This window comes from Heloderma suspectum, chromosome 1 (genome assembly GCF_057233095.1).
Source record: "Heloderma suspectum isolate Gila_16-S chromosome 1, 16-S_ref, whole genome shotgun sequence".
NCBI classification, from domain to species: Eukaryota; Metazoa; Chordata; class Lepidosauria; order Squamata; family Helodermatidae; genus Heloderma; species Heloderma suspectum.
The window spans coordinates 370209408-370226870 of NC_139458.1; the positions used below are offsets into that span (position 1 = coordinate 370209408).

Below are 17463 nucleotides of genomic sequence, written 5' to 3' on the forward strand. Positions count from 1 at the left end.
TTCTTACCAAAAAAACTGGAGCAGCCTGTTGCAAGACATTTCAACTCACCTTCACATAGTCACTCTGATTTACAGTTGCTTACAATAGAACAAACAAAAGAAAATTACATGCTTGACAAAAGGGAACATTTCTGGCTCTACAGACTGAGAACCCTTAGTCCCAATGGCCTTAATCTGGAGGACAATTTGTAAGCATAATTCCACTCCTACGTCTCTTTTTTCTCCTAAAGAACTTTCATCTCCAAGCATGCCAGATTGCCACTCCTGATACCCATTTAACAGCACAGCTACTGATGATGGCGGAACGGAAGCCGAAACATTTAACTTAAAATATATTTTTTGAATACTCTGTTTTTAGTCTGTCTGCCTATAATATTTCTATCCTGCCTTTCCTCCAAGGAACAAGGCCAAATACATGGTTCTCCCCTAACCACCATCATTTTTAGCCACACAAAAACCCTGTGAGAAAAGTTAGGCTGATAGTAACTGGCCCAAGGTCATCCATCGAGCTTCATGGAAGAGTGGGGATTTGAATCTGCAATCCCTCACTAGTAGTCTGACACTCTAACCACTGCACCTCACTAGTGCTATCGTTTTATGTGATGCTGTTCAGGTGACGGTCAAAAGAGAACAGCTTCTCTAGGGGAGCACATAGCCCAGTCTACCCACTCGAGGAGAGGTGGCAATTGCCAGCACCCACATTCTAAAGCTGTAGAAGAAGCTTCCAAGGCGATGCTCTGCACAGACGCAGAAAAACCCGTATGTGTGACTACAAATGGAACATAAAGAACCACTCATTTTGCTTATGCAAAGGGCTCACTTGGATTTATTATCCAAAGCAGGGCGTGTCATAAGACTTCCCTTTAAGGATATTTAAAACAAATATTTGCACCTATGGCTTTCATGTCCTGAGAAATTTCTTATGGCAAGGAAAATGCTAACGTGAATACAACACTCCTGCCTCTAAGCGCTCTCCCATTAAATAGAGAAAACAGACAACTGTTGCTTTCATTGAAATGGATGGTGGATCCCATGCATATAAGAGTTCTGTGGCTGCACTGGAGCACACATGGATTTGTGGACCAGGGGTGAAAAGGTCCATAGAGTGCTTGAATTATGGGGGAAAGAGAGGGGGCCTTTAATGGAATCCAAAAGTCCCACCCTCTCACATCCCCCATTTTTAGCAAAATGATGGCTCCCCTGTAGCCTAAAAACAGTAGCTAAGGGGGACATCACAAAAGGTAAGGGGGCTGGGACCTCTCAGATTGGTTTTGTTCAACATTCTGCACAGCATTCTTATGTGGTTCTCCAAACAGCAAATAAGTTAAAACCATTTTGCTACCACTGCTAGCCCAATGAGTTTGACTTACCACAGGGAAGAGATTCTGCATATTTTAATGAAAGATAAAACAACAATATAAACATACACAAATTTACAGAGAAAGGATCCGCTTTAATACATTTGGAGTAAAAGGTGTTCTTTTTTCCCTTAAAATATGGTATAAAAATAAATGCAAGAAACATTAACATAGAATATACAGACAACAGACAAAGACACAGGCTTTCTTTCTCAATGTGAATACATCTGTGAGATGGAACCTTCTGTGCTAATTTATTGTGCAATAGCTGTGATGCCATAGTAGGTATACTTATTAATATATTCATTGTTTGTTTTTACATTTCTTCCAGTTTGTGACTGACAGTACTGTAAATAAACTGTGCCTAACGGAAACTTTTTTCACTGTACTTGAGCTTGCAGAAAATAAAAAGACACAGATCCAGCTTGATATGAAGGCGAAAGTGAGCAGAGAGTTTTCAAAATGGAGGCATCGAAAGGTTAGCGAGTCCCTTGGAGTCTGTAATGCCTTGATATACACAAAAGAAAACAAGTCAGGTCCTTGCTCATGCAACATCTTGTTCTACTGTCCTCTGATTTCAGGCAATTAGTGAACTACAAAGTATGTATAATGATTGAGTCTGCTTCCATGCTACAAGGTGATCCTTTTAGTAGGACTGTACTAGACTGGTTAATCTCTTTGATGTGAGCGATTTCCCCTGAGGAAAAGATAAAAACAAACAACAAACAAAAGAAAACAGAAGATAGAGGCATGATCACTGAAAACCCAGTTCATTGCCAAGCGCCTACCTTTCTGCAGGTAAAGGCTAACATTTTGTGCACCAGTAAATTAAGCCTGTCCTTGGCTGTTTCACACATGGATGTTCCATCATATGATGACTGCAATACCAAGAGATGCCATGCATGTGTGACTGGACCATCACAGATGCAATGCCACAGATGCAACTTCCGTATCACCTCAAATGCAAGGCCTCAGTGGAGTCAGTTCACACAGACAGCTAGCTGCCAGTCATCATGGAGTGATCAAGTGCACACTGCAGAGAACTCGAGTGATGTAGACGCATGTGTGGATCAGTACCTGAACACTCTGAACAAATCTAACTCCAGTGATTAAAGAAGCTTGGTCTTGCATTTAGAATGCCACACATTATACCCATTTAAAGTAATCAAGATGAATGTTAAAGTTTTTCCAAAATCACCAAATCATGTTAAACCAAAATCACTTAAATTTCAGTTGCCCACTCAAGTCTCTCAGCCAACATACTGGTCTCATTACCTAGTTTTCACTAGTTCTGGAGACAGCAACCAAGATATGAGTTTTGCCACCAAGATCTGAAGAACACCCACTAAAATCATTAGTGATTTTTCAGATATGAAGTGTATGAATTTGCATACTCGGGGTTGTATCCAATGTTAGTTCTACTTAGAGTGAGTCCACTGAATTGAATGGGACTTAAGTTAGACTAACATTGGATGTAACCCATTGGATACAATCCACTAATTGTATGTTTTAAATTCATTTAAGCTCTATTACATTTTTAAAATATACTCCCATCAATTATTAAAAATACAACCAGCATTTGTTGCTGATATGCCTGTTGCTGACGTGTAAATATATTCAGACCATCCATTGATATCAATTTTGCATAGCTATAAGCTCATCACAGACTAGACTTTACTCTCCTTTGATGGTTACTGTTTCCATGAACTAGCAATCATGACCCAAGCCAAGAGGTGATGGACATTTGAGGCAACACAGTAACAGTTTGTCATTATGTGAAAAACAAACTAGTGTGAATCTCTCCTAGTGTAATGTAGCATGTAGGGCTGAGGATGATGTGCAGCAGTGATTTCAATATTTTTACAAAGCATAGAAGCCTGAAGATGTATTGGCTATCAGCAAGAAAAAAATTTAAAGTAAAGATTCCAGAGAAAATGTTTCAGTGGAATTCTTCAGTTAATATGATTTTTACAACCTTGCCTCCTCTTTAGTACTCCAATTTTTACTCTGTATTTATTTATATTTATACCATACGTACCATCTTACATTTTCCTTGAAGTGTGTTCGGCAATACAATAAATGATTTGATGGTACCAAATGCATTCCTTGTTAAATTGTGAAATAAACTGATGTAATATTTGGTATACTGCTCCCTGTAATTCTACTTTTTGAGATTGTGCCAAGTTAGTTCTATTGGTGAGATGCCACAACACCAACATATTTGAATCAATAATGCTAAAATTATTTAGATGATGGAGAACAGAAGTCTTGTGGTGTATTGTGACTTTTGCATGTCTTATTAATTGAACAGTAGTGGTGAGTGGCCACTAGAAATATAGTGGCTATAGAAAGTGAAGGATGTTCTTGCCCTTATCTTTCAGTGCCAGGAAGTAATGGTGGCTCAGCCAGCATTGTACAAGTACCTGGTTGCTGAGTGGATCATCGTCCCAGAGTCGGGATGTCACAGGCATCTGGCTGGAGCTCGAGGCTTGGTGAAAAATCACCAGCTCAGCCCTCTGGATGCCAGTCTGTGAACTCTCACCAAGCTGCAAAATGGCGCCTTGGCCTGTTTCATAAATTCCTATTTGTGCAAATGGCAGCTGTAAAGCAGCCATTTACGCAAGATTACAGGCGTAAATGATCCATTTATGCCTGTAATTTTGTGTAAATGGCTGCTTTATGGCTGCCACTTGTGCAAATGATTTATGGAAAAGGCCAAGGCGCCAGTCTTAAATAAAATAGCAGCTTGGTGAGGGTTCAGGAGGCCATGTGCTGCTCGCTGCACGCCCGCAGACCGCCAGCGGCTCACCACACATGGTGAGCAGGGGCGGGGGTCAGGCAAGTGGTGCACGGTGGGGGACCCGATGAGTTCATCCATCCTTACCCCAGAGCAGGTACAGGCTGTTGACATCAGTGCTTGCATGGTGCTGGCTTGCAGCACCCGCCACCTCCAGTTCTGCCTCCTGGTGTCAAAAGGCAAGTATGGGAAGTCCCCTGGCCCACTATCGCCATGCCATGGCCACTGGCAGTTCCATCCTCTGAGCCACCTCACCGGCTGGTGTTGTGATTAAGTATTGACAGTATTAAAATTAAGTACTGAAAGCCAACTGGGACAGGGTGTGGAACCCCAGAGGTGAGCCAGGACATAAATGAGAACTATTATTGTCTGCAAGTATGCCTATGAAAGAGAGAAGACAGGAGGAAGTTGGCTGAAGAAGAGGAAGATGCCATTTATAGGTTTATAGAGCTGGGCTGTGCATGTAAAAGTGTCATGAGCCAGCGCCACAAACCATCATCCTCAGAGGATTCTGACCCCTCGTCCTCATCCTCAGTAGGAGAAGACCCAGCCCAGAAAGGCATTACAGTCTCTCCAGGACCTAGTTCTCCAGAGGAAGCCCAGAAGGTGGCTGTCTTGCATCCAGAGGAGGCTCCATTACTGTCCTCAGACTCTGAGGACTTGAGCCATGAAAACACTAGCATACCACAACTACTCCCATGTCGCCACAGCCTGAGGCTTCTAGTACAGACGAGGCCCCTTTAAGGGTCAAAGCCTCAGGAAAGGTGGAAGTGGAACTAACCAGCCTAAAGGCCAGTAACTTCCTATTTAAGCTTCAGTCTCTCTGACCTTAACTGGAGCAACATACAGACAACCTTGACTGGCTCTCAGCCCCACTTGGTGCTTGCCATGGTGCTGATTGCTTTCTGAGGAACCTGACCCCTGCTCAAGATTGGATCCATAGCAGAACCCTGCAACCCAACGAGGCATTTTCAGAACCCATGGTCTGAAATGGTACAAAAGCTAGTTACCTTGGGCTTCTGTATTTATCACTATTTGACATATATGATCTTAGCAGTGGGTTAAGTAGTGTCTCACTTGCATACCTCAACACACTTAGGGTGCAATCCTATGGCCACTAGACAGCGTCTACACAGCCATAAGATTTTTCAGTTTCTGAGAACTGAGCTTGGAGCCATCACTCTGAGCTCAGCTCCCAGAAATCTGACTCCCTGCCCCTTCCCCCGCCCCCTCATAGGAGGTGCGGGTTGTCCCCAGCTCCATGCTTGGAAAAGCAGCACAGAGTGGCTGAAAAGGGGGCGTTCCAGGGGCCAGGGAGGGGAGGGGACCGCGGAAGTGCTGTTATGACACTTCCTATGCACTGTCCGGCCTTCCCCCCACCCCTTGCTCTGAGGCGCCTCAGTTAGACAGCTGAAATTGGCTGTTTAGCCACAAATGCAGGGCGGCTGGAATGCGGAGGAGAATATCCCCTCCAAGTTCGGAGCTGGCTGACTATCCCAATAGGATTGCGCCCTTACACTCACAAGGGTTCTTTCTTATTGACCACCTATTTTCAGAATCACTCTAGCCCTATTTGGGCATTCAAGGAAGCTGGCAATGCAAACATGTGAGCCAGGAGCAGATGCAAAGATCTCCTCTCTGCAGACATCTGCAATCAAAGCATGGCCACCCCTGGGAGGAGACTACTGATACATGGGACATCAAGGGTGCCCTATGCAGTACAGCCCTGCTCCCAGCTTGTGTGTTCACATCGCTGGGTTCTTTGAACACCCAAATAGAGATTCTCTAGAGTTAAAATCTACTTGAAACTGTATAGAGGAGAGAAAAAGCAAAATGTGGGAAAGAGATTCAAGAAAAACTTGCTGAAAGCTGCAAACTTGATAAATTCATTCTTGTAATTTTATGTTTTACATAATGTATTAATTGGAAACTTTATTTCATTAGTTACTGTTCTGGAACAGCTCTTACCACGTTTGTTCCTCCATAGCACCAGTAGCATGAACACACATAATTTACATTTGGATCTTTTACAGTGTGACCAATACAGCAGCTATGCTAGTGCAACTCCCTCACCCCACCTTATCCCCAGGACAGGCAGACAAGCCCTGGCCAACCCAATGCTTACTTGAACTCTGGATAGCAAACATCTGAGCCCTGTCCTGAACTGTTCTAACCAGCAGAGTTGGTGGTTATTTGTGGGCTTTAGCCCATACCCTTTATCTAGATTCCAGGAGCGCTTGGAGTTTATTGGAGCTTGCCACGTATGCTAGCATAGTGAGGGATGTTCTACCATCGGGGTACAATAGTTTTGTCATCATGCCATTATTTACATTCTCATAGCAATTTGAAAAGAACTGTCAAGAGAGCTTTGGATGAGGAAATATTTAAAGCCCAGAGGTCATAATATATTGTATGGCTCTCAGTTTTTGTTTAATAATGTACCTATAATTATAAGAGAGTTCAATTACACATCTCAAAGTGTTATAATGTTGGTTCTATAGACTCTCCCCGCCCCTCGCCCGCACATACGATACAGAACTCACAGAGTAACATGCTGTGGCAAAACCACCATGCAAAAATAGGGGTTTTTGTTTCACTAATTATTTATTTTTATGTCACTAGAGGGTAGGGAAATAATTCACAAAGAAGTCTTAGTGTCCAAGGCCCATTGAAATGAATTAGGATCTGGTTGAGAGTATCAAAAAGCCCCAAATCCACATTACATTCTTAAATTTACACTCTATTCTATTATTGTTTGTAACATGTGTTCCCCTAAATATCAGTCTTAAACCACCACCCCCATCTTTATGTTTAACTTGCAAGCACCAAAGACTGGCCCAGATCACGTTGTTCATGATCTCTACTTGCTACATTGTCCTTATCATAACAGTAAATGTATTTCAGGTTGTATTTTAAGCCCTGCTTATTTGGAAATTATTAAAGAAGGTGATTTAGGGTCACTGTTTCTTGATCCCTCATGAAGAAACTGAAAACAAAAACCATGATCTTTGCTGATGTTCTTTATAGATTATCACTTCAGCACACGCAACTTCATTAACTGGCTGTCACAGCAAAAGCCACAATACAGCACACTTACACACACACACACATGAAATGCACACAATTCAGCAGACAATGTCAACAAACTGGAGTATAAGCCAAGATCTTTCTACCTCTTTTCATAACAGGTTAGTGCTCGCCCTCAGTGTTGGTGTACAGTTTTTATGGCATGGGAAAATTGGGATGTTTCTGCCCTACAAAAATAAATGTGTTGAATGCTTTAGTTTGAACTTGCACAATGCTGAAAAAAGCGATCCAAAGGCACTGGAACATATATTTTTTTAAAACACACCCAAAGCAAATGCAACATTTTTGAAAGGGTGGCTTGAAGTAAGACTATGCAGAGTGAAATGGAATAAATCGAATTACTTTATACTTTGGTAACACACACTCTCTCTCTTTTTAAAGAAAAGATTCCGATTCCCCCCCCCCCAGAAAAGTGCAGATGTGGACATGTTGCATGCTTAAGCTGCTTCTGCCATTTAAACCATTCCAAATCATTTCAGTGGGGCCTGTACTAGAGAGTGCTTGGTAGCATGTGTACAGTGTCACCCAAATAACAACTGAGAAAAATCTGTTACCCACAAGGCTTGCAAGGTTATAAACTTACCACACTGCGTGTGAATTTCTCAAAAGACGTTCGGCGATCCAATGTGTTTCCAAACTTAAAGCGAAAGAAAAAAAATAAAAAGGGAATGGAAACGAAACAAAAGAAGCCAAAAAGAACAGGCCAGAAAAATAAAGGAGCAATGAAGCAATGGGTTGCTAAAACACAAAGCACAAGCAAGTATAGAAGAAGATGCAAATGCTCACAGAAATATAATGGGGAAGGCTTTGCGATTTTTCACCTGATCCAGGAAGGGCAACCTGCACACAATGGCCCCACACATGCAAGAGTGCTGCATGGTCAGAGAGAAAAAAATCACGTCCAACACCCAGAAGTGCAAGTACAGTGCCAGCGCCACTGAACAGTGCTCCTTGCATCACTGGGCAGATGGCTGGCAGTCAGCTTTGACTGTGCTCATCAGCCATAAGGTGGAGCGCTGAGGTATGTGATGCTCTCTGGATCAGGGCCTTTGGTTAGGAATATCTGTCCAGTGGATCAAACTGGTATAGTATAAAACAAAGCATGAAATTAAAACAAGACAATGAGGTGTGGACATCCTGCTGATTAAATGATCAGATGTTTACAGAACCCAAGAATACCATCTAAATTAGAGACTCTCTCGATCGTTCTGCATTTCCATTTATTTGATATTCTAATAACGTGAGGTGATGTGGGCGGGGGATATGGTAGTTTGGGTTCAGGCTGTTGTATAGCTTATAAGCTATTAAAGATAAGGGCCAAACTATCCTGGATGTTAAATGTGTCACTTTTAAGTTCCGTGTATCTTAAAAGCTCTAAATAGCAGGCACAGGCCCTTCCAAGTAGGATCAAGACTACAGCTCAAAGAGAGGGGGAGTTAATCTTTTTCTCCCCCACCACGTTCCAAACAAAAATGCCTCCCAAAGCTGCTATTAGTCTACTGGAGCCAACAGGACAGTGTTTCCCTAGGCGAATAGCAGCTTCGGGAGGCATTTGCTGGGACCATGTCAGGGGAGGAAAGGGTCAAACCCTGGACCCCACAGACCCAAATCCTGATTGCACCCTCCCTGTATCTTCTGTTTAAGGGGAGACATATAAAACCAATGTTTTTATTGGTTTTCTGTTTTAACAATTCCAACAGACATAACAAAGAAATTATTACAACGTAACTGAGTTTTGGTTGTGAAACTGTGTTTTGATTGTGTGTTGTCTTCATTTTCTTCTTTCCTTCCATTCTTAGAGACACGTATAAGAAATTATGAGAAAGTCCTTCCAGGACAATAGGTGAGATGATGGAGGGAGCAGGTTCACAGATCCCTTGTTGATACATGATATGAACGGGAACCATGTTTTGAGGAAATGGTCCTGCTTGCCAGTCTCTCCTTGCTAGATACTATACATGTGTGATCCAGTTGTTTATTAAAAGATTGTTTTTAAAAAGGTATATGGAACTAAAAGTGACAGCGTTAGTGTTACATGTAGTATCCTAAAAGGCCTGGTTTTCCAAGGGACAGAATATCAAATGATCACCAGGGGCCACTCCATTGACCTATATCGCCTTAAATACTGGATATTTTACTTTCAGTCCCTTTCCTAATTATTCCTAACACTCAGATTGTCTTTCCCATGGCCACTACACACAGAGTTGACATTTTCAAGACCAACCACATCCTTGTTGAGGTAAGTGGTAGTTGTGGGCTGGAAGGGACATGTTTCATCTGCTATCTATTAGAAGTTTTTAATCTGCTGTGTTTTATGTGCTGTTATGTTGCTTTATTGTCTTGTGACCAACTGTACTGTTTTCTTTTTATTAGCTGCTCTGGGAGCCCTTGTGTGCTGAAGGTGTGAGGTAAATATCTGTTAAATAAAATAAATATTTTGTTAACAGATCAGCAAATCCACATTTGAATGATTTAAGAATTCTCAGGTGAATGTCATCCGGTGCCAGGATCTTCTTTAGTTCATAATTTGTCAATTATTCTAATCTTTGTCCAACTTCTTCCGCTGTGAAGACCAAAGCAAATAATGTAGTTTCTCTGCAGTCACCTTGTTCTCATTTAGTTATTCTTAACACCTCTGTCATCTAAAGGTCAGCCTGGTTTCCTGTTCTTGTTGTATCATCATTCATTTCAATGGGCCTTACACAGGGGAGTCTCCCAGGGGATGTGCACTAGGGCTAGATGACCCACTAGACTCTAGAATAGTCCTGTACAGGCATTATGCCTCAACAGGGAATCCCAGCTTACGTATGGGCCATGGAGCTGTGCATGCCAGCTCCAACCCTAATGTTCCCACATGCGCCAGCACCCCACTCTCCACTCCTAACCTTCTTTGTTGCGTGGGAAGGTCTGAAGGGGGTTTCTACGTGCATTTGGCTGAATGTGTGTAGAAGGCTCTCCACAATTGGGAACCCTAACAAATCGGGCTTCCAAATCATGGGGAGCCTTCTAAGTACGTTCTGCTAATTGCAGGTAGAAGCCCCCTTTAGCCCTCCCTGCTCAATTCAGGAAGGTGGTGGGGCACAGTCCCATGCCACTTATATGGGCTGGAATTCCCTGTTCAGGCAAAACACCCAAACAGTAATATGGAAACAGATAATCTATAAATCATGAAACATGACCTCTCTATAAGCTGAAATACTAAGCACACATACTAGGCACATAGATAACTGGGACTTATTTCTGGATAAACATGCTTAGGGTTACACTGTAGGATCTGAAATGCATTTAGTTTTGAAAGGCAAAATTATTGCATAAGACATAAGGTGAAAATGACTGTATAACCAAGTTTACTACTCTAAAAAGCTATTTCTAGAAATACTTGACACACTCATAAGCTACTTTCCTGATTTAATCCTTTGATTCCTAGAAGAACTGTATAGTGTGAATGTCAAAATGGAATTGCTTGGTGTAACTTATTCATTGGTGCAAAGATGCAAAATAAATATATGAATGGGTCCATCCCATATTTGTGTGATACTCAAATTCAACTAACCTCTTGACCTACCAGATATGCAGCTGAAATACTCAAGGACAGAAAGGAGCCAATATGGTAGCAAGGAGAAGCTACCAATGGAAAAGTGGAAATACATAGACAAGATGGACCAATACCTTCTTCTTGGCCTGTAGTAGTTCCTGGTAGGCGCTGGATCGTAGAAAACGTGGATATGAATCACTTTTCATCAGTTTATAGATGTGCTCCTGAAATATTTAAAGAATATATAAAAGTTTAAATAACAATTTGGAAAGTAAATCATTTTTAATAGGAGATATTCCAGATTACTGTATTCATTTCAAAAATTGCGTTTATGTTTGTTGATGGATCAAACCACAGCTGCACTGATACTACACTTGCTGTGCTAGGGGAAAACAACCGCACGGTACCTGACAACTTTGCAAGCAGACTTTTCAATGTGAGAAGTCAGTGAGGGCAGCCTGACAATCCACAGTTCCCTGCCACAGCACCAAGGCCTATGTAAATGGCATTATGAACCTGGCTGATAAAGACCTGTTTGAGCAAAAAGGCATAGCAAAGATAACTGTAGGGAGTTCAAATGCCAGTTTACTAGTTTGTAGCTGTTGTGTTACAGGAAACAAGCACTTGCTGTGCAAGAGCTTCAAGAGGGCAAAGGAATGAGTTGGTATTTGGTGACTGATTTCCTTAAGCTCTGCATTGACTGCTTAAGGAAAACATATAGGGTGCGTGTGTGTGTGTGTGTGTGTGTGTGTAGCTAGATAGATAGATAGATGATAGATAGATGATAGATAGATAGATAGATAGATAGATAGATAGATAGATAGATAGTTGTGAGAGACTCACTATGGGTTTTCTCTGAAGCAATGTGAGATTTGTCCTCCTTGCATCAGGAACAGCTATGCAATAATGCTAGGCACAGCAAACATGTGATGTTCAAGCAAATTGAGGTCCTCCAAATTCCTTCCCAAAGCTCTGTTTGCTTTGTTTACATTCTCAAATGTGAGCACATTTTGTTCTGATCAGGAAAAATATGCATTTTTGATTTGAAAAATGCACGTTTTTTAAGAGTGTGCAGTTTTCCTGATAGAAAACGTGCATTTCCCAAAATAGACTAAAGTCTGAAATTGCAGATTTGGGGGGGAAATGCACATGTGCGCATTTGCAGAAGTGCACATTGCTCACTTTTGAACATGGATGCAAATTCCAGGAAACTGCAAAAATGTCCTAAGAACTGTGCTCCTGCTCACCTTCTGGGTTGCAAGTGGGACCTGTTTGCATGATTTGCAAACAGGAATGATGTTGTAATCCCTTAACAATGGTTGTAATCCCTTGACACACAGGTAATGATACACTGCTCTGATTTCCATATATGGAAACGTGTGTGAAGGCCCACCACCCACAGGTAAGCGAAGTCAGGGGGAGAGGTGGCACTTGGTCCATGTTCAGGGAGGCACAGAAAGGGAAAATGGGTACAGCCTTGCTAGAAAGCAAGATACTTTTGGGCAGCTTATGGTGCTCATGTGGAAAAGGTAGTGAACAGGGATATAACAAACCCAAAAGGTATGGTGGGGGGCAAGGCCATGCAGAGCTTTGTGTGTGTGTGTGTGTGTGTGTGTGTGTGTGTGTGTGTGTGTATCTATCTATCTATCTATCTATGAGTTCCAATCATGGATCTTCCCTCCCTGCTCCTAGCTGGGAGTTCCTCTTTGTTGATTGTTGTGTATTTTTTTATGCTGTATTGTTTTTATTGTTGGGTTTTTTTGTTAAATTATTTTTAACTTTGCATGCCACCTAGAGTATTTGTATATAGGTGGGTTATAAACTGAATTAATAATAATAATATTAATAATAATAATAATAGTAATTATGTATGTATGTATGTATACAAACACACACTTTTCTATATCACTTTTCAGCTCTAAAAGGATCTCCCAGGAGATGTACTATTCAGTGCATTCCAACTGTATCAATTGCATTGATTCAGCATGCAAAACTATAATAAAACAGCATGCAAAACTACAGTGAAATAGTTAAAACCATAGCTAGATAAGATTAAAACACATTAAAAGCCCACCTAAAAGACAATAGATAAGGGACCAGTCTAACCTCCCTTGAAAGCGAGTTCCACAACCTTTAACAATAAGGACAAGAAGTCTGTGCTGGATAAAGCTGTATCTAAAGACAAAATCTCCTTGCATGTTTTAAGTAACAACACTTCTTTAGACAGTTGATTGTAGCAATTACCTGTTTCTAATACAGTAGAACGACCAAAATGGTTCATCTCGTGACAACCAATGAATTAAACACTTGGGCAATATCCAACGGGGTTAAACTGCTAATGTAAATTATGTTGCGCTAGTGTAAATTATAGGGCTGCCGTGGCTTAGTGGTTAAGATGCTGGACTGCAGACCAGAAGGTTGGCAGGACAGCAGATCGAGACCCGAGTGCTGCGTGACAGAGTGAGCTGCCATCTTCAGTCCCAGCTTCTGCCAACCTAGCAGTTCGAAAGCAAGAAATTGCAAGTAGATAAATAGGTACCGCTTTGGTGGGAAAGGTAACAGCGTTCCGTGCACCTTGGTGTTCAGTCATGCCGGCCACATGACCACGGAAGCGTCTTCGGACAGCGCTGGCTCTTCGGCTTAGAAATGGAGATGAGCACCACACCCTAGAGTCGGACACGACTGGTTGGGGACACCTTTACCTTTTTAGCGTAAACTACTCGAGTGCGATGGCAGTACCAGGTGCACCAGCTAACACTATTGCCATTGCATTAGAGTAGTTTATGCTAGCACAATGTAATTTACGTTAGTGGTTGCGCCCTGTTGGATATTGCCCTGTATGTAATACCGAAAGAAAGCACACAACACCCTACCAATCTCCTGCACCAACACATACCTACCACAGTAAAGACCAATAAGAATATTTGTATGGAAAATATGAATACAGGCAGCCATCTAGTGGCATGAAAGGAAATTAGCACTTGCTGTATCTATTTTTGTAAGTGTAAGGGCCCAGAAGCATTCTTATGGCATCTGTGCACCAAAATTAGAAGTACTAGCAGGAGGATATCCTGGGCTGCAAATATTAAAAAGCAGACAGCTGAAGCCAACATTTTTAGCAAATATGCCACAAGCCCAGTCTAAAATAAGAGATATTGCCAGTCAAGTGTGTACTGTTGTTCTCTCTAATGTGTAACTATGGTGCTTGGAAATGGACTACCCTGTTTTGTCTCTAGTCTACCAAGCTGAGGAGCAGACAATTGTGTAGCATTCAAAAAGTAAGACAGGAGTGTAAACCTAACTGTATGCCATGGCAAAGTCCACTGGTTTCTGGCAGGTTTTATATTAATCAAGGAGAAGTTATTGCTGAGAATCCCATGGGGTAGTTTGTGGGGGGAAGGGGTCTGTGTATTTTTTAAGGCACAATCCTATGGGTTGCACTCCTGATATGGAGCCCTCCACCTATCCTATGACCTGCTGGGAAGAGCCACGCAGGGCAAGAGGAGGACGGAGGCAATTTCGTCTCTGTTCTAAATGCAAAAAGCAGCTAGACGGGCCTCTGAGCCCAACTAGCTGATTTGCCTTTAGGTGAGTGGGGAGGAGGCTGGAGCGGCCATAGAATATCATGGCCTCTGCTCTCCTGCCCCTCCCCTCCCAGCAGGATGCCTCCTTTTCTCCCTCTCTGACTTCTGTTACAAGGTTGAAGTAGTGACTTCATAAAAAAAAAAAAGAAAAAGAAAACAAAAAGCTTTCTATGGCAGCTATGAGCAGGGAAGGAAGATCCATGATCAGAACTCCCCCTCCATGCTCTTAGCTCAGAGGAGGTGATCCAAAGCTTCCAGTAGCACCCCAGATGCTGTCTAGGAGCCAAAGGTTTGCGCTCTTAAAATGTTTTTCCTAGCTGTATGGGGAAAAAGACTTCACTTTTTAATTACTTGAAATTTCCAGAATGTCTACATATTAAAACCCCAAAACATATGACATACAAATACCTTTTATATTCTTAGGAGAGAAGAACATTTGGGGGGGGGGGTACAGCTATCCAGAGAAAGTAATCTTTGTGAGAATCACAAAATAAAATATCCACAGGTCAGTTTTCAGAATAATCTCAGCACATGCTGTCAAAAGAAGATTCATTACTTTTATGGATTATACTTCCTTCTCCATGTGAGCATCTGATTTCTGTTAATGAAAATCAGAAATAATAACATGCTCCCAGAAGTGATAATCTTTTTGCTTGGGTCTAGAAGGTTCTTCAAAAACTACTCTGGTGAGAAATAAATGAATGAATAAAAAAATATAATGGCATTGGAATAAGGATCAAGGAAATAGTACACAGTGCTTGGAAAAAAAATACTTACCTGGGAGTAAGTCCCCTTGAATGCAATGGGACTTACTTCTGAGTAGATATGTTTAGGATTGCACTGTTAACCTTCTTGTAACTTAACTCTGGTTGTTAAGGAATTATTTACGCCTTTAGAAAACGCAGATATAGACCCTTGGCAGGACATTTTCCCTAAAAGCTGCTGTGGTCTAAGACAATTAATTATGACTTGGAAGACCCTGGTTGAAAGCTCAATTCGGCCATGAGTTGACTGGTAAGGCAATATCTCTCCTCCTCAGGCCCCCAATATTATTAGTATGGAGATAATAATATTGGCTAGGACTGCGCCAAGGTCTGAGAGGGAACTTCTTTGGCCAATTTGCAGGGGGTTGGGAGGGAACGTGTTTCCAAAGATGGGGGTGAGGAATTATAGTTTTATGATGTGGTGAAGGTAGCTTTCTTTCTTTTTTTCCTCTTAGGTTTTTTTTTAAAAAACCTTTTAAAAAGCAGTGCTGCTGCTCAAAGCCATTACTTGACTGAGAGATCCACAGCCCAAATGCCATTTGGAAAATGGAGTGGAGAGGAAGCAGGAAGAGAGCTCTGCTGCATAATCATGAATACTTCGTCTCCCCTCAATTTACAAAATGGCAGCTGATCTCTTGGCAAAGCCTTGGCTTGGCTTTTTAAACGTTGAGAGAGAGAGAGAGAGAGGGAGAGAAAGATGAAAGAAAGAAAGAAAGAAAGAAAGAAAGAAAGAAAGAAAGAAAGAAAACTACCTGTTGGCACCTCATGAAATTGTCAGTAGTTAATTCCCCCCCCCCCCCGAAAGAAAAGCAGTTTTCACCCTCTGCCACCTTAAAGTCCCTAATATTCTCCAGGGCACCACCACCACCACCCACCTTCACAACAGGAGAAACGTTATGCAAAAATGGGGGCGGGGCACAGCTATTCCCTAATATTGATTTATTTTGAAAAAGCCCTTGTATGGATTAACATGTGAAGTGCTTTGAGCATCTTAGAATCATATTAAATAAATACAGAGTGCACAGTCCAGCCAAAGTTGAATCATAATAATTTAAGTCCCATTGATCTTAATGAAAGAGAAAAAGCATATGATTAACTCTTCCACTGAAATCATGACTTATAACATGCTTATGTCTGTTCATGGGGCTTCTGGCATGTTGCATGAATATTGTACATTCTTTTAATTATACATTGAGAAAAGTGGAAATGGACTGAAAAACCAGTCATAGATTTTCATTGCTATGTATCTCCATTGCCAGCAGTATATTTTGATACATCTGTATGAATGGATTCTTCTAACCTGAGCATCGCCAAATGTGTACCGCCCTGGTTCCTTCACGTTCTGTGTGGTTTTGTCATAACTTTTTGAATCTAGATTAATGGCACTCGGTGCTCCGGGGGCAAGAAATTCTTGCCAAATTTCCTCTACTCTGGCAGGAACTTCCCGCATCGGTCTCTTCTTCAAGTCTTCTACTGATAACCAGAACCTGTACAGCAAAAAATATACATGCAAACATTAGTTATGGAGTTGTATTTCAGTAACACTGGTCCCTACAGCATCTTTTCATTTTGTTTTCACTCTTAAAATGTTTTTAAAAATACATTTGGAGAATTAATGTAAGCACTTCAGTGTCCATCCAGAGCCCTATATTCCCATTAGAGTAGGGATGGGCAAACATGTCTATTTCCAGCCCATGTCACTTTCGCATGTTTTTACCCTTAATTCTGTTCTGATTCCCACATTCATCTGTGATGTTTAAAAATTCCCTCAGAATATTTAAATACATATTTAAATGGGTGTTTTCTCTCAAAATATGTATTTAAATGTTTTCCCCCCTCAAAATACATATTTATATGCATGCTTTCATATGTGTCACCAGCTGAGAATTGTGTTACAACATTTGGAGAACTGCAGAATGCAGTGGATAGTTAGGTTGTGGTAGACACATTAGTCCAAGAGCTGTGGATCAGCACATTTCATTCACATGAGTGCTTTCTCAGTGGTGATGGCAGCTTGGTATGTGCATCCACATTTGTGGCACTGTCATTTTATTTAATAAGATACCCTCATGGATGGGGGAACTGTGTCCATGAACGGAATCTTTTGCTCCTTCAAGGAATGATTGAACTGAAGGAATCATACTGACCCATCCTGCCTTAATCGACTGTTTTTTAGTGATGTAGAGTCACACCTTAGGTTTGATTGATTGAATAAGAAATAAGTAGCATCTGGAGAACTTTTAAGTAATTCCTTTAGCTTGGTAGTACTGCAGTCACTATGGCATTTTAGATATCCATTACTTGAGCTTGTATTCAGAAAAGGTCAGTTTAGAAAGTG

General features: G+C 41.5%; 1 protein-coding gene across 4 annotated transcripts in view; it reads right to left on the reverse strand.

The window, feature by feature from the left end:
- Nucleotides 1-1378: 1378 nt before the first annotated feature.
- The window catches only part of RGS7 (regulator of G protein signaling 7), a 260822-nt gene continuing 244737 nt past the window's right edge, over nt 1379-17463 (reverse strand). The window contains exons 13-17 of one of the 4 annotated variants that reach the window (XM_084832318.1): nt 16426-16612; nt 10912-11001; nt 7826-7879; nt 7329-7409; nt 1380-2055 (exon numbers count right to left, since the gene is read on the reverse strand). In XM_084832318.1, the coding sequence (XP_084688444.1) occupies nt 7335-7409; nt 7826-7879; nt 10912-11001; nt 16426-16612 (406 nt within the window). In that variant the 3' untranslated portion in view covers nt 1380-2055; nt 7329-7334. Of the gene's footprint in view, nt 2056-7328; nt 7410-7825; nt 7880-10911; nt 11002-16425; nt 16613-17463 lie in introns of all 4 variants that reach the window. The other 3 variants (XM_084832305.1, XM_084832298.1, XM_084832310.1) reach the window with 3 other exon arrangements.